This window comes from Schistocerca serialis, chromosome 1, assembly GCF_023864345.2.
Source record: "Schistocerca serialis cubense isolate TAMUIC-IGC-003099 chromosome 1, iqSchSeri2.2, whole genome shotgun sequence".
NCBI lineage: Eukaryota > Metazoa > Arthropoda > Insecta > Orthoptera > Acrididae > Schistocerca > Schistocerca serialis.
The window spans coordinates 757,828,873-757,847,083 of record NC_064638.1 but is presented as its reverse complement, the minus strand read 5'-3'; the positions used below and the strand labels follow the sequence as shown (position 1 = coordinate 757,847,083).

The window sequence follows — 18,211 nt, the reverse complement described above, 5'->3', positions numbered from 1 at the left end:
TTTATCCTGAGTGGTAATTTGTTTTACCAGATTGTCAACTTGTTTCGAATATTTATTTGCATTTGTGCGTTTCATATTTGATTTGTAAGTTATTGACAATGACAGAGAGGGAGAGAGAGACGAGCGTAGGGGGGGGGGGGGGGGGGGGAAGGAGAGAGAGCACTATTACATCTGCATAACACTAAACATTACATGAGATACTTCTGTTAAATAAATAATGGGTTCCTAGGACATTTTAGAAACTCGAAGACGAAAAAAAAGAAAGGACACGAACCAGACACTTAGCTATTGCACTTCGATACTCCACGTGTACTACCATTACATCACGATGAACTTCCGAAATTTCACCTTTTTTGCTGTAACGCATATCTCATTAAGCCTTTAACCACATATATGTCATTATGTGGCGTATAATTATAACAAACCTTACCAAGAACGATGTATTTTTATAAATCTTCTATGTGCTGTTGCCTTGAAACGGCATACTTTCATAATACGCAAGTTACGAGAGTATCTACTTCGGAATCCAATATGGTCTCCAGAGCACCCCGAATCGAACGCTAACGACAGCTGGTACCAGTTTCGGTGGTCTTCAATAACTGGAAGTAACGTCAAAATGACATCACATACGCACGAAATCCTGTGTGCTGTAGGTTGGCCGGCCGAAGTGGCCGTGCGGTTAAAGACGCTGCAGTCTGGAACCGCAAGACCGCTACGGTCGCAGGTTCGAATCCTGCCTCGGGCATGGATGTTTGTGATGTCCTTAGGTTAGTTAGGTTTAACTAGTTCTAAGTTCTAGGGGACTAATGACCTCAGCAGTTGAGTCCCATAGTGCTCAGAGCCATTTGAACCATTTTTTTTTTTTGAGCTGTAGGTTGCCCACGGCTGAAAACGGCGTGACAGCATTCATCAGCAGCCCATGCTTATCGATTGCGTTACCACTGCGAACGCTGCCATGTACGTTGTGGTGTCAACGGCAGCCTTCGCACGGCACAGTAGTTCCCTAGTTTCCCTTCTGCTAGTCTCCAGCCAATGGTGCGGGATGACTCGGTGTAGCAAAGCAGCTTAAACCACTTAATAAAGGCAAGGCCTCCGGTCCAGATTGTATACCAGTCAGGTTCCTTTCTGAGTATGCCGATACAATGACTCCATATTTAGCAATTATATACAACCGCTCACTCACGGTAAGATCCGCACCTAAAGACTGGAAAATTGCTCAAGTCACACCAATATCCAAAAAGTGAAATAGGAGTAATCCACTGATTTACAGACCCATATCACTAACGTCAATTTGCAGTAGGGTTTTGGAACATATACTGTGTTCGAACTTTATGAATTACCTCGAAGAAAACGATTTATTGACACATAGTCAGCACGGATTCAGAAAATATCGTTCTTATGAAACACAACCAGCTCTTTATATTCATGAAGTAATGAGTGCTATCGACAGGGGATGTCAAATTGATTCCATATTTGTGGATTTCCAGAAGGCTTTCGACACCGTTCCTCACAAGCGTATTCTAATCAGACTGCGTGCCTACGGAGTATCACCTCAGTTGTGCGACTCGATTCGTGATTTCCTGTCATAAAGGTCACAGTTCGTAGTAATAGACGAAAAGTCATCGAGTAAAACAGGAAGTGTTATAGGCTATCTATTCTTCCTGATCTACAGTAACGAAATAGGAGACAATCTTAGTAATCGTCTTAGATTGTTTGCAGATGATGCTGTCACTTACCATCTTCTAAAGTCATCAGATGACCAAAATTAATTGCAAAATGATTTAGATAAGATATCTGTATGGTGCGAAAAGAGGCAATTGACCCTGAATAAAGAAAAGTGTGAAGTTATTCACATGAGTAATAAAAGAAATCCACTAAATTTCGAGTACGCGGTAAGTCACTCAAACCTGAAGCCTGTAAATTCGACTAAATACTTAGGGATTACAGATACAAATAACCTAAACTAGCACGATTACGCCGGCCGCGGTGGTCTCGCGGTTCTAGGCGCGCAGTCCGGAACCGTGCGACTGCTACGGTCGCAGATTCGAATCCTGCCTCGGGCATGGGTGTGTGTGATGTCCTTAGGTTAGTTAGGTTTAAGTAGTTCTAAGTTCTAGGGGACTGATGACCACAGCTGTTAAGTCCCAGTGTGCTCAGAGCCATTTGAACCACAGAACGATCACATAGATAGTTTTGTGGGTAGAGCAAACCAAAGACTACGATTCATTGGCAGAACACTTAGAAGATGTAACAGGTCTACTAAAGAGACTGCTTACACCACGCTTGTCCGCCCTATTCTGGAGTACTGCTGTGCCGTGTGGGATCCGCATCGAAAAAGTACAAGGAACGGTGACTCGTTATGTATTATCACGAAATAGGGGAGATGGTGCCACAGACTGATACGTGAATTGGAGTGGCACTCATTAAAAAAAGGCGTTTTTCGTTGCGACGGGATCTTCTCATGAAATTTCAGTCACCAGTTTTCTCCTCCGATTGCGAAAACATTCTGTTGGCACCAACCTACGTAGGGAGAAATGATCGTCACGATAAAATAAGAGAAATCAGGGCTCGCACAGAAAAATTTAAGTGCTCGTTTTTCCCCCGCGCCGTTCGTAAGTGGAACGGTAGAGAGACAATTTGAAGGTGGTTCATTGAACCCTCTGCCAGGCACATTATTGTGAATACCAGAGTAATCACATAGATGTAGATGTAGAATGTTGCAGGCAGTCCGTTACTTGTTCTCGAAAGGCGGGCGCAGATGTGAAGGGGTGCGGTGCGCCTGGTGCACAGTGCGGTAATCCCTCTTGTCGTGGGCAGACGTGGTCGACCGGAAGCATGGCAACGAGTGTGGCTGTTCTCACGCTCCTATTCAGTCCAGCATCGAGCCGCTGCCACTTCTGAACGCCCCACGAGTCTGAATTCAAACATCCAGCCAAATGGAGACCCACAACGATGCCCCTTTCGAACCAGTAATTTGCTAATAACGCCGTCTCATATGAGTGCGCGGCATCCCCATATCCTTCACAGTGACTGCTCAATATCTGACGCTGTTCAAGCCCCCTACCTTCCCAGGCTTCGTAGCATCATTAAGCACTACAATACTTATGCACATTGTGGCCGTTCTACCTGCCACAGGGAGCTGCAACTGTAATCATTTACACACCCGCCGATGGTGTGTGCGTGTATGAAGTTACATTGACATGGAACCATTTCTTCTCGGTGCTTCAGTTTTTTTCTCAGGTAGTGTACTACACTGTCACACATCGAACAGAAATATTAGGACTCCATACTGTCTGAGTTATCTCCATACAAATGTAACGCTGAAATTAATCATGATCTCTTGCATTACTTTCGAAGGAGAATTCTATTTGCGGTTAAAGTATTTGGTTGAGAAAGTATTTGTTTTGGAAACAGAAGTTCTACAGCTACACTTTGTGTTTTTTTTGCGTTCAGCTTCGAGATCGGAACTTTATTCTCAAGACCTCATTCGTGTATACAGACAATCGGCCATCATCACAAAAAAAAGCTTATGTGTGTAACGTCTATTTCCAAAATAAATGCTGAAATTATTCGTAAAATTACAAAGAGTGAAATGCAAAAGGATAGTTTTCTTATTAAAAGGATTTTACAATATTCTGTACATATTAATTTAGTCAACCAGTCAACTAAATTTCTAGTGAAGCGTGAAAGCAGTATAGCTGAAACAAGATAAAACGCTAATGCTAAGTAATAACCAGAACAGGGACGGTTATCTATAGTCACATACCCGAAAACGAAAACCGACAAAAACTTGAACTTGGCACAAGAGAGCACCAAACTTCGAGGAAACATACTTTGTATACGACGACACGTTGCACAACTGATGTAAAAAGCAATCCACAAGGAAGTGCGCCACTCCACCAAACGTACTTTTGAATAGTTAACGTGATTACGAGAAGACAAAGGTCACTTTGCTCGTTTCATCTTCATGACAGTCTGTAGTTCTCACCGCATTCTCCTCTTTTCGACAATCAGGCCTCATTTCCACGCTCTTCGCTCTGAGATACATTCACAGGGTCATAGAACCATTGAGATTGCGGTTGCGTCAGGATGCAATATTGAGATGTACTCGTCCATCAAAAACAGCTGTCTACCATCGAGTAGACTATGGTAGCGAGGTGACACCACCTAACGTGGAGCATGCCGCTAGCTACTAGTAAATGATGACAAAAGCCAGAATAGAACGTTTTGCGAAAAATGGTTAGATGGTAGGAGTCTGGAGACTAACAAGTCGTTGCAATGTCGTACTGTGCCGGAGACAATCGAACTACCATGCCATTTTGCGTCCATGCAGGCCTCACATTTTGTCTCGTAAACGCTGTAGACGGCTGGAGAAGGAATTTTTGGGAAAACGACGATGATACTTTCACTCTTTGCTGCAGAGTTCTCAAGATCATCATCTGTATCGACAAATATACTACGCAATACACACTCTATTGACAAATGATACTTCTTACCAACAGTCATTCTTATCTTACTTCATTCTCGCGTAGTACAACGGAAAATTGGCAATATGGATTCCTGTCCGCAGCTCGTGGTCGTGCGGTAGCGTTCTCGCTTCCCACGCCCGGGTTCCCGGGTTCGATTCCCGGCGGGGTCAGGGATTTTCTCTGCCTCGTGATGACTGGGTGTTGTGTGCTGTCCTTAGGTTAGTTAGGTTTAAGTAGTTCTAAGTTCTAGGGGACTGATGACCATAGATGTTAAGTCCCATAGTACTCAGAGCCAATATGGATTCCTCTGTACGCTTTATAAGGTCTCTTACCACACTCTCGTGATCCTTGCGCAGGAGAACAGTTCCACAGTACATCTTACATATCAGTTCTCAAAAATTGCGCAATAAGGCTTCGCGACAACAACGTTGCCTTATGCTGATTCCGATATACGTTTCGTTTATTACACTTTCATATGGGCTATGCCGACTTGTTATAATCTTCAACTTTCAGTCAGCACTGTAAGATAGGATTCAAACATGGTAGCAGCATTTTAGAATGGGTCACAGTAGGGTCTTCTGTGGAGTTTCATTGACAGATCTACTTTGTCACTACTGATTTTGTGTGTTCCTTATACAGGGTGAATCACCTAACACTTGCTCCGCATATATTTCGCGCATGGAAGACACTATCGATATGCGGGTTTCACAGAACTGAATTGTAGGCAATGACGGGTATTTGCAACCAACACATAGATTTTGGACGTTGACGAAGGTGCAGTTATTCAAAAGAAAAATAAATTTTTAAATGGGACAATACCTATTGACAGTAAAACCATAAAAGTAACGTAAATAAGAATGTCAGTGGTGTTTGTTGCAGGGAGGTAGTGCAAGCAGTTTACGAACAATGTAAACACCAACAGCTGTTTGTTCCATCGTGCTGCTTAGATGCTAGGCGACAACGTGATATTTATTTACATTGTGTTGTGTGTGCACTGTGATTGCATTGCGACGGTCCCGTCGCTTATTGTGTGATAGTGGACGTAGTAGGACGTGCTTGGAATATAGTATTTCCCAACACGAAACAAGTGGTTATGCTCATGGCTTACGGTGAGTCTAGGAATTAAGACGTTCTTTCGTGTGCCATGTACGCCGAAAGATATTTCAATACACGTCAACCTCTTAAATAACTTCAGTCTCTTCAGACAATACAGATTACATGAAACAGCGTATTACTGCCGCCTGCGCTGAAGTTTCCGCTGAAATGCTACAACCTATGAAGCAATTGCTGCAAGGCTGATTGCAGGTTTGTATTGACGCTGATAGTGGTCATTTTGGCACAGGCTTTGAGTGTCTATTGGTTCTTTACGTGTTAGACCCCGTAGAGGTAGTGTATTCACCCTATTTTGCCTAGGCAATGTCCCTTTCAACAACACGACACCTCCGGAGACGTATTGACATCTACATAGGGCTGCACGCTGCACATACCCATCCATGTAAAATTCACATTCGTTTGTGCTACCACATGGAACAAACAACTGTCGGTGTTCTAATGTTCACTACGATATCTCGTAAAGTGCTTACGCTAGACTTCTACAACAACCACCATTGACAAACTAATTGAGTCTACTTTGACTGAGGTATAGCTTCAAATGGCTCTAAGTACTATGGGACTCAGGTCATCAGTCCCCTAGAACTTAGAACTACCTAAACCTAACTAACCTAAGGACATCACACACATCCATGCCCGAGGCAGGATTCGAACCTGCGACCGCAGCGGTCGCTCGGTTCCAGACTGAAGCGCCTAGAACCGCTCGGCCACACCAGCCGGCTGACTGAGGTACTGTCAGTACGTATTGCCCAACTGAAATATTTTTACTTGTTTTTAAATAAATACGCATTTGAAACCCGTAACTCTCTGAGTATGGGGGGCACCTACCTACTATTTCAAACGGTGAAATCGGCAGATCAATTGCTTCTTGCATTATCTAAATATTTGCGGTGCAAGTCTTAGGTGATTCACAGCGTTTTTCACATCGTTTCATAATATTACCAGTAGGTTTCGAAACGATATGCAGTCTCCAGACTATAGGACCAATTGTTGATATACTGATCTGCGCGAGCTATCTGTCGTAAAAGAGAACAATTTCAGTAAGGATTCGGGGTACTTCAGTTAGTTTTATCACCAGGTAAGTTGGATTCATAATTATGGTAGTAGGAGTGACGAATGGAACTACTTGCTGATTTACATTCATAAGATTTTTCAAATTAAGTCTAGGCGAATATAAAATATTGCTTAAAACTGTTAAAAATAGGAAATGTCCTGAAGCGTAGAGAGAATTAACTCTGATTCTCACACAGCTGTCGCGTTATACGAGCGCTCAGAGGAAGGAAGGAAGATTAGCGTTTGACGTCCAGTCGACAACGAGGTCATTATAGTCGGCACACAAGCTAGGATTAGGGAAGGGTAGGGAAAGAATCAGCATGCCCTTTACAAAGCAACCATCGCAGAATTTTCCTCAAGCGAAACTTATGGGAAAACTAAATCTGGATAGCCTGACAGGGCCGTCGTCCGCCCGAATGGAAGTACAGCGGTCAGTGACGTGTATTTACGTTCTGGAAAGCATTCGAAGCATTCTGAATTGGAGACCCTAAATTAGGAAGAACGAAGAATTCGTACAGATTGTGCTACCCATGCCAACGTATAGTCACTAGTACTGTAGATCAAACATAGGAGAAAGAATGAACAGTGGTCCTATTGTAATAACCATCCCTGCATTCTCCTGAAGAGAATAGAGAAAACATTGAAGCATTAAAGCGAAATGGCTGGGTTGGGATTTTAACCCCGTATGAGGATTTATAATGTTCTCGTGGGCATGCTGTCGGATTGTTGTGTCCTCTTGGGACGACATTTTGACAACGTAGCTCCCTATTATCGTCAGGTGCTCCATGACGTACTGAAGCGTCAGGGTATTTTATTTTATTGTGAACATTTCACACCATCCTCGTATGGAGGAAGGTGGACTGTTCAAGAGCGTGAACGCTCTTTTCAACCATTTATTAGAAAATGGATTCTGTTCAGCGTCTTTATTTTGATTTCAGTTGATGATCTTGAATTAGTATGAGTCTGAGGGGAGGGGTGCATTTATGTCTATCAATTGGGAATGTATTTGGAGCGGATTTAGAGGGACAGTTGCGGTATTCGCCTTACAACCAAAGGAAACTCTGAAAACTCTGGTCATAACTATCAGTGTTGTCGTCTTAATGACGTCGCCTTCACACTTGTTCAATGTTGTATCTCTCTATACTGGCCGTGAGTCTTTCTCCCCCCCTCCCCCGCCGCCCCCTTGCTCATTTTCAGAAGGGGTTAGAGGAGTCTCACATCTGTGAGGACTTCTGTTGTCAACTCTGCTCTTTTGACCATTCCTTGCGCTGATCCCTCTCACTTGTCTGCGTTCCCTGGTGTCGTGGTCAGCCTTCCGTCGTTGTCGTTGGAAGGCTTCGCGCAATCTTGGGCAGGCAGCTTGAATCTCGGTATGAAGTGCAATCCTGAAACTGGTCTTACCCTCTTGAAGCCCAAGGAGGAATGCCTGCCCTTCTACACCCACCCGTTATTCCCTCTCTTCGCCTTCCTGCGGTCCTGGTTTCGGCGTTCGGTATACTTGCCGCACCTGAACGCCGGAGTGCTCCTCGCCCGTAGGAGGCGTTTCGTCTGCGGTCCGCTCCCTCTAAGAGTGAGTGCCGTCCAGGTGGTGTGCCACTGGCTTATTTTCCTTGTTTGTGTTTGACTTGAGCTTTCCGGTGTTCTTTTATTGATTTTAAGGCAGCATAGCATGGGCTTCTCAGTTTGTAGCCGGAGCTTCCGATAATAGATTTTTTTCGAACAATCTCAATCACCTCTCTTATGATCACTGTCCCAGGACATCGACGTCTGTGCCAAACTTCTTGTAGCACCGTGATCCATTGTGTGATTAAGTTAGAGAAGTGTTCAGCGACCCTTCACTACGTCAGGGAACATCTTACGATGAAAACGAGCTACACTGTCGAAATACACACACCAACAAAAGCTTTGCATCACCCTTTTGTTTAGAAATTCGTGGCAAAAAAAAAAAAAAAAAAATTGTCTCTGAGGTACGCACATATATTCAATTGTAGTGTGTTCAGCTCATCAAATAAAAAAATATTTTTGTAACGACAATATCGTCCGTTTCCCATGGCGCTTTTTGGCAGCAGTCCTGAGCAACATCAATACGTGGCGTCATGGAAACTAACCTTGCTGGGACGTACGCTTGAATCCTTCGTGTCATATCTTCAATGAGATCATCACGTCAGTCCTGGTCAAAATTATCATACGGTTCAATAGCGATTCTGGGTAAGTTGCACGGAGTACGGGGTCGTTATCGACGTCCAAAACTGCTCGTTGCAATCGACCCCACACATGTTCGATTGGGTTCCTGATTGGGAATACGCAGGCTACTCCATTCTGGTGACACTAGCGTGCTGAAGTAACATTTCACGAGACCAGCACGATGAGCACACGAGTTATCATCCATCTGAAGGTATCACCAAAATTTTGGCTATACAGTTCCTGTAACGCAGAGCTGTGTGATTGGACTCAGCAACCGCGAGAGGTGTACGTTGGCCCCTTATAATGCCACCTCAGATCATGACTCCCCCGTCATCTTGTTGACTATGTGGGGCACAGTCTTGGAGGCGTTAAATATTAGCGGGTTGTCTCCAAACACGTTGTCTGCGATTATCAGGATACAAACAGATCCGTGTTTCGAAACTTCCTGGCAGATTAAAACTGTGTGCCGGACCTAGACTCGAACTCGGGACCTTTGCCTCTCGCGGGCAAGTGTGATTAAGTTACCAACTGAGCTACCCAAGTACGACTCACGCCCCGTCCTCACTGCTTCACTTCAGCCAGTACCTCGTCTCCTACCTTCCAAATCGGTAGAGCACTTGCCCGCGAAAGGCAAAGGTCTCGAGTTCGAGTCTCGGTCCGGCACGCAGTTTTAATCTGCCAGGAAGTTTCATATCAGCGCCCACATCGGTGCAGAGTGAAAATCTCATTCTAGATCCGTGTTTCGTTCGTAAACAACTCCCGGCGCCAATTCTGCTACGTCCGTTCTGCATTTCTTACCAATCTTTATTGGTGTCCGTAGTGTGGACGACATGATGCTCGCCATGGTGGTTGGTAATGGAAAGTCGCATCATGTAATCGTCTCCTAACTGTTCGATGCAACATGTGACGTCTTCTAGCCTCTCGGAACGCCGAATTCAGTTCTGCGGGCTTAGTCCAAGGTTCCTTTGACTGAAAAGTCTTAGATATTGATCATCCTTCGCACCTATCGACCGTGAACGGCCTGTGCGGTGTAAGTCGTCGATACTACTTGTCGATTGGAACCAATTCCATGTACATACAACACCATTCTGACTCCGGTGCTCACATCCAACAACTTCCGTGGTTGGCAAGCCTACGTGATGATGCGGATCCTGTCATTGGTCGCGACTGTCTGTCGCGGTATGGCGGATATTCAGTCTGCTGTTCCATAGACGACTACAATGCGGCCCTACTGGTGCTTTACTTTCACCTGAAACTGTGGCGCTCTACCCGTAGGTAGCGCTCACGGCTGCTGTTGCGTGGAACAACAACAGGGCTGACCTGATCAGTACAGGAACAGTCACATTAGCAATGCATATGCACGGCATATCGGCGTGGTGCAACGCTTTTCTTGACGTGTGTATCATACTAAGAAGACACAGCAATTCGGCAGCGTAGCTGCGAGAACATTATACATCAGCAGCGCCGCAGAACGTGAGATCCTACATACGGATATGGAATACTCTTAAGCCACTGTCAGCAACATTTGGCAATTTATGTTAGATCAAAGCAGGAAAATTATATAAGACACTGAACCACGGCATTTTTTAAGACTTCGCTTAAACGCAATACCGGGACAACAAAATCTGGAGCATAGTGTGTGACGCACAACGAAGTAATTCCCAAACGAGAGTGGCAGGCTAGTGTAAGGAGTGTGTTAGAATGGTGTGGCCACAGTCCAGTAGAGTTCTTCACGGAGCGGCCTCGCCGCCGCCTCAGTCGACCTCCTCGACGGTGGGGCCCTTGGCGGCCCCGGAGCCCGTGCCTGCGCCCGCGCCGCCGCCGGCGCCCGCCTGGTGCAGCTTGGCCATGATGGGCGAGCAGGCGGCCGACAGCTGCTTGTAGCGGTCCTCGAACTCCTCCTGCTCCGCCAGCGAGTTGCTGTCCAGCCACTTGAGCGCCTCCGCGCTCTGGTCCCGCACCGTCGCCTTGTCCGCGTCGCTCAGCTTGCTGCCCGCGTCCTGCGGCAAAAGCACATGCGGTGTCCACACTGTCCACCTTCCGCAAAGTAAACTCTTATACCTTATTCGTCATAAGACTAAACATGATGTAAACAAACACTAACGCGGTGATTGGTCAGCGACCGCAGCACACGTACACCGGTTTTGTTACGCTCTTGGAAGTAGGTCTTATTTACGTATTAGATATCTTGTTGCTGTGTTACTGTGAATGAAACTTAAAGATATTCTAATGTATTAACAGCAATCAACGTTTTTCTTAATCATATTTTAAATATGCAGTTTTTATATTAAAAATCGTGTAGAGTCGCAATCTCTGTACTGTTGTGTGCTGATTAACGCTTTGTTGGTACGTAGTGTGGAAACAACTCACGCTGCTTCCTGCTCCCCAGTGAAACACGCACGTGCAATATCGTTAAAAAGTAGCGAGAAACAGACTGTTCTCAAAGTTTCTCACAAGTTTACAGAAAAAAATCAGCTTTGAAGTTTTCCAAGAACTAAATTTAAGGCGTGTTTGGTAGTGGGATGCGCAGATGAATTGGTAGCGTTGTGGAATCGTACACTGAGATTCGTTCAGGTCGGAATATCTACATCTTTCAAATATGAGATTCATGAAATATATGCTTATTAACACGTACCTAATCAGCAGGTTTTATGAAACATGCACGTATTCCTTTTTCTAATTACGTATTGCACGCAAAATTCCAGTTTTCATTGCAAATACAAATTCTTTATTATCCAGTATTGCTTAAATTAAGAAAACGTAACAAATTAAATTTTTAGGACAAAAACGAAAGATCAGATGCCCTTTATTTGGACTATGTCCATTCTTTTACACCATAGATATGGTCTCACACCAGCCAGAGTGATAAGGAACAGAACACAACAGAATTGATCTCGAGGCAAGGGATTTGTCACGAGAAATAACGAGGGATTTAAGCCGTCAGGCGTACAGAAACTTTGTCACACGTCATCGCTGAACGCTGGCGGATACAAAACGGCACGGTATAAAAGAAGAGAAACCTTGGGCCCTGGATAGCTTCCCGTATTTTACCGTTGATCGACTCGTTACCACGGTGTTGAAATGTATTTCTCGGATTCGGATATGGAAAGAGATCAGATTTACAAGACGACTGACTGTAAATAGTAGCGACAGTGTCTTCAATATTTAACTACACGATGAAATTCCTCCAATAAGTTTTTAAGTCACGCACAGCTCACGCAGTAAAATTACCCTGTGTTTATGTCGTGTTTCCAGTTACAATACTGGCTGAGCTAAGAGAGAGAGTATGTTATGGTTTCCCTCTGATCCCCTAAAAAGGGTGCGTTATTGCTGGAATTTTATTAATCATTCCGTCTAAAAATTAAATGGCATTTGAAGCTACATTGTTTGTCTGCTCATCTCTTTTTACATCTTAACTGTAACTGTTCACATCACTGCAGGTTAGTTGGACCACTTGACTGGCCAGTGCCGTCGAAGTTAAATGTGACAGTAAAGCTGTTGGCCCGTATTATCGCTCACCGATGTGCGCGTAGCGCATAGCATAAAACGTATCCCTGTTACTGTACTTGACTGCTCTCGAGAGAGCTTGGCTTCCGCTCCACGTGGAACGAAATCCAATGAGATTCCAACAAACACGGAAGAAAACATAGTGTATTGTTTACATCAGGTTTCTTATTACTATGAATACAGTACGGTAATAGGCAATGATAATTTACGAAGTAAGAGAGTTATTCAGAAAATATGTTTCGCATGGGCAGTAGATCAAGTCATTCCGTGATGATTGAGGAATGAGGGATGGTAAATGTATCAATCTGACTCAAGGATCTCTGGTCTGGAAACGATCGAGTCGAAAGTTAGAAGCGAAAATCGTTCTGGTACCTCTGACAGTGGAGTACATATACAGGTACGGTTGCTGCTGAGATTCTAGGGTAGGCAACTTTCAGAGGTAATAGTATGGACCAAAATAGGAAAAAGTCCAGTAAACATGGACTCTACGATGCAGGGTGATCCAGAAAGAATGCTCCTTTTCAATCGTTTCCAAAAACATTATTAACAGGTCTTCTTGATCTAGAAATGCAGCCGTGTTAGTGAGTCTTAGTAGTTTCAGGCGGTGTACAGCACTCACTTCTGAAAGATCACATCACTCAGAGGAGCACCGCCTTTATCGAAGTGCTCATGTAACGAGCTATGAAGCTGCTACGCAAAGTGTTCTCCAGTATAGTAAGACCAATATCTGCGATGTCTCTACTGATGTTGCCCTCCAGCGCCTGGAGGTTTTCGGGAGGTTTTCTAACGCTCTGGACTTACGATATCATCAGAGGAAGAAATATAAAGGCGTCAGATCGGGAGAACGTGCTGGTCAAGTCACACCTCCAAATGGAGAGACGAGACATCCATAATACCATTCGCGTATCTCGTCAATTGACAGGTGAACAGTGTGTGCAGTTGCACCATGCTGTTGATACCACATGATTGGAAGGGGCGTTCCTTCTGACACACCGTGTATATACCTTAAGCGCTATGAGCACTTATTTATCGTCACTACTGTGGAACATGTCTCTTCTACTGAACAAGTGCCCATAGTTTTTTAGGTACTCATTTTAGACCCCATGTTTATTGGACGTTTATTTCCTGTTTAGGTCCATGCCACTTCCTCCAGAAATATGGAAACTAATGAGCTTGCAGAAAAAGAGATGTGTTTCACAGTATCGAACGTGAACTACTACTCATAGCTCTTAAAGTATGCATTTTAGAGCCTATATTAGCTAGATATTGCTTTCTTGTTTTGCTCCATAGTACCAACTCTGAAAGCTGTCTATCCTACATTCTTAGCAACAACAACATATCATTACATGTATTCCAATGTTAGAGGTATCATAACGATTTCCGGACCAGGATCCCTTATTTCAAATTGACGCATTTACCCTTCTACGTCACCCTTGAAATTTTTTAACAACATCACGGAATCGCCCTGTATACGGGAGCTACTCTTAAAATTTTGATCGTAACTTCGAAAAAATAAAAGTAATCAAATTTTTGCTGCAGTCCTGGTACAGGTACTACTCCAGAGGTGCCACAACAAAATGACGTACCTCATCAATGGGCTGCTTTGTTTTTTTCTGGCACTTCTGGAAGCGTGCTGCAGCACTATGGCGCGGGGATTTCAATCTCAACCAGAACTGCAGAGATATACTTGTAAATAAACAAAAATCTAATTATGTAACTTAATTTTTTCGAAGTTACGATTAGAATTTTATGACTACTCTTGTTATTGTGCTGATCTACGAGGACACGTTCCTATATATGGCTCAAAGCAGAAAGTAGTTTTTGCAGGCGATGTGCTGAGAAGTGTTTGACCATCCGCACCATAGCACTGACTTCGTTCCCAGCAATTTCCATCTTTTCTTACATATGTTCGTCATCATTTACATAATGAGGAAGGCTAGCGCTTGTTCCACGGATCATGCTTATCACACATATAATTAAAATTTCGTTATAACTTATCAAAATTACCTCTGTTTAGTTGGTCAAGGTGAGGAGGAAATGTTAAGGTTAAGCGTTACCCAGCGACTACATTTTTAGAGACAGAGCCTTAGTTGTGGTTGAATAAATGTGGAAGAAAAAATCGACCTCTTGCTTCTCAAAGGAAAGATCCAGAAATCTGCCTTGAGAGGTTTAGGATGGCTATGAAATTTCAAATCTGGATGCTCGGTTCTAGATGTGAACCCTGCTTCTCCCAAATACGAGTCCAGGATCTTTGTCACAGTGCCTAAATTGTAGCGCAGGATATCTTTCATAACAGTTCTCAAAAAATTTAAAAGTAATTTATCATCTCCATTAAATGTTTCCCCATAAATTTATATTTTTGCTGTTCAAGGCTCAAGGGAAATTTACGGGAGAGGTGACTGTAGAACATAGGATGCGAATCACTAAAAAGTTTTTGATTTTGCTTGGTTCAGCTAAAGTGATAGTCAACTCCACGGAGGGAAACACTAAGGCATTCAAATGTACAGGAACCCGACTTCGAGGTAGCTGATTCAAACCCTGATTGTGGAAAAACTTTAATCGTCGTCATTTTCCCAGAGAAGGCAGTAGGACGTCGGAAACAGTGCGCCAGTATTCTAATAAAAATGTAATATGTGTCTTCGCTGTGATTTCCCTCTCCGTCCGTTTCCTATGCAAAATCATCGATGATGAACCAATTATAATGCACCAGTCATTTGTTTGCTATTCACAATTGTGAAGTTCGCATACACATCGTGTCGTTAACTGTGATTCGTGCGATAATCGGTATTTCGTCTGTCCTTAAGGCTCACTGGCCTTCGACGTGGAAGAAAAAATCGACCTCCAGAAATCTGTCTTGAGAGGTTTAGGATGGCTATGGGACTTCAAATCTAGATGCTCGGTTCGAGATGTGAACCCTGCTTCACCCAAATACGTTTATAGCTAGCTTTTATTTCTATGAGATGATGAATTGTTTTATTTTCGCAACTAATGTACGCCCATAGGTACTAGCGCCTTCCAGTTGAAAACCGACGTTTGTCTGAAACCGGTCGTGGTTTGAAATGAAATCAAATTTAGAATCCAACAGCGGTGGCCAGTAATCTCCCAGGATATTCTTTCAATGCGACTTCGATATGAATTGACTGCAAATAACAGGAAGTGCTTATTAAATGGTTTGCACAACATTGATGCATCACTAACAGTACCTCTCTCTCGTACAAGTGATGCAATTAGTTGAGCACCCACTTTTGGCCTTAACACTTTTACAATATATCATATATTTTCTACATCTACATCTACATTTATATTCCGCAAGCCACCCAACGGTGCGTGGCGGAGGGCACTTTACGTGCCACTGTCATTACCTCCCTTTCCTGTTCCACTCGCGTATTGTTCGAGGGAAGAACGACTACCGGAAAGCTTCCGTACGCGCTCAAATCTCTCTAATTTTACATTCGTGATCTCCTCGGGAGGTATAAGTAGGGGGAAGCAATATACACTCCTGGAAATGGAAAAAAGAACACATTGACACCGGTGTGTCAGACCCACCATACTTGCTCCGGACACTGCGAGAGGGCTGTACAAGCATTGATCACACGCACGGCACAGCGGACACACCAGGAACCGCGGTGTTGCCCGTCGAATGGCGCTAGCTGCGCAGCATTTGTGCACCGCCGCCGTCAGTGTCAGCCAGTTTGCCGTGGCATACGGAGCTCCATCGCAGTCATTAACACTGGTAGCATGCCGCGACAGCGTGGACGTGAACCGTATGTGCAGTTGACGGACTTTGAGCGAGGGCGTATAGTGGGCATGCGGGAGGCCGGGTGGACGTACCGCCGAATTGCTCAACACGTGGGGCGTGAGGTCTCCACAGTACATCGATGTTGTCGCCAGTGGTCGGCGGAAGGTGCGCGTGCCCGTCGACCTGGGACCGGACCGCAGCGACGCACGGATGCACGCCAAGACCGTAGGATCCTACGCAGTGCCGTAGGGGACCACACCGCCACTTCCCAGCAAATTAGGGACACTGTTGCTCCTGGGGTATCGGCGAGGACCATTCGCAACCGTCTCCATGAACCTGGGCTATGGTCCCGCACACCGTTAGGCCGTCTTCCGCTCACGCCCCAACATCGTGCAGCCCGCCTCCAGTGGTGTCGCGACAGGCGTGAATGGAGGGACGAATGGAGACGTGTCGTCTTCAGCGATGAGAGTCGCTTCTGCCTTGGTGCCAATGATGGTCGTATGCGTGTTTGGTGCCGTGCAGGTGAGCGCCACAATCAGGACTGCATACGACCGAGGCACACAGGGCCAACACCCGGCATCATGGTGTGGGGAGCGATCTCCTACACTGGCCGTACACCACTGGTGATCGTCGAGGGGACACTGAATAGTGCACGGTACATCCAAACCGTCATCGAACCAATCGTTCTACCATTCCTAGACCGGCAAGGGAACTTGCTGTTCCAACAGGACAATGCACGTCCGCATGTATCCCGTGCCACCCAACGTGCTCTAGAAGGTGTAAGTCAACTACCCTCGCCAGCAAGATCTCCGGATCTGTCCCCCATTGAGCATGTTTGGGACTGGATGAAGCGTCGTCTCACGCGGTCTGCACGTCCAGCACGAACGGTGGTCCAACTGAGGCGCCAGGTGGAAATGGCATGGCAAGCCGTTCCACAGGACTGCATCCAGCATCTCTACGATCGTCTCCATGGGAGAACAGCAGCCTGCATTGCTGCGAAAGGTGGATATACACTGTACTAGTGCTGACATTGTGCTTGCTCTGTTGCCTGTGTCTATGTGCCTGTGGTTCTGTCAGTGTGATCATGTGATGTATCTGACCCCAGGAATGTGTCAATAAAGTTTCCCCTTCCTGGGACAATGAATTCACGGTGTTCTTATTTCAATTTCCAGGAGTGTATTCGATACCTCATCCAGAAACGCACACTCTTGAAACCTGGACAGCAAGCTACACTGCGATGCAGAGCGCCTCTCTTGAAGAGTCTGCCACTTGAGTTTGCTAAACATCTCCGTAACGCTATCACGCTTACCAAATAACCCTGTGACGAAACGCGCCCCTCTTCTTTGGATCTTCTCTATATCCTCTGTCAACCCGACATGGTACGGATCCCACACTGATGAGCAATACTCAAGTATAGGCCGAACGAGTGTTTTGTAAGCCACCTCCTTTGTTGATGGACTACATTTTCTAAGAACTCTCCCAATGAATCTCAGCCTGGCACCCACCTTACCAACAATTAATTTTATATGATCATTCCACTTCAAATCTTTCCGTACGCATAATCCCAGATATTTTACAGAAGTAACTGCTACCAGTGTTTGTTCCGCTATCATATAATCATACAATAACGGATCCTTCTTTCTATGTGTTCGCAATACATTACATTTTTCTACGTTAAGGGTCAGTTGCCACTCCCTGCACCAAGTGCTATCCGCTGCAGATCTTCCTGCATTTCGCTGCAATTTTTTAATGCTGCAACTTCTCTGTATACTACAGCATCATCCGCGAAAAGCCGCATGGTACTTACGACACTATCTACTAGGTCATTTATATATATATATATTGTGAAAAGCAGTGGTCCCATAACACTCCCTGTGGCACGCCAGAGGTTACTTTAACGTCTGTAGATATCTCTCCATTGAGAACAACATGCTGTGTTTTGTTTGCTAAAAACTCTTCAATCCAGCCACACAGCTGGTCTGATATTCCATAGGCTCTTACTCTGTTTATCAGGCAACAGTGCGGAACTGTATCGAACGCCTTCCGGAAGTCAAGGAAAATGGCATCTACCTGGGAGCCTGTATCTAATATTTTCTGGGTCTCATGAACAAATAAAGCGAGTTGGGTCTCACACGATCGCTGTTTCCGG

At 44.8% G+C, this 18,211-nt stretch overlaps 1 protein-coding gene across 1 annotated transcript in view; it reads right to left on the bottom strand.

Moving 5' to 3' along the window:
• Positions 1 to 894: 894 nt before the first annotated feature.
• The window catches only part of LOC126482214 (heat shock protein 70 B2-like), a 139,436-nt gene continuing 122,119 nt past the window's right edge, over positions 895 to 18,211 (bottom strand). The window contains exon 8 of the mRNA XM_050106196.1: positions 895 to 10,816. Within this exon, the coding sequence (XP_049962153.1) occupies positions 10,571 to 10,816 (246 nt within the window). The 3' untranslated portion in view covers positions 895 to 10,570. The remainder of the gene's footprint in view (positions 10,817 to 18,211) is intronic.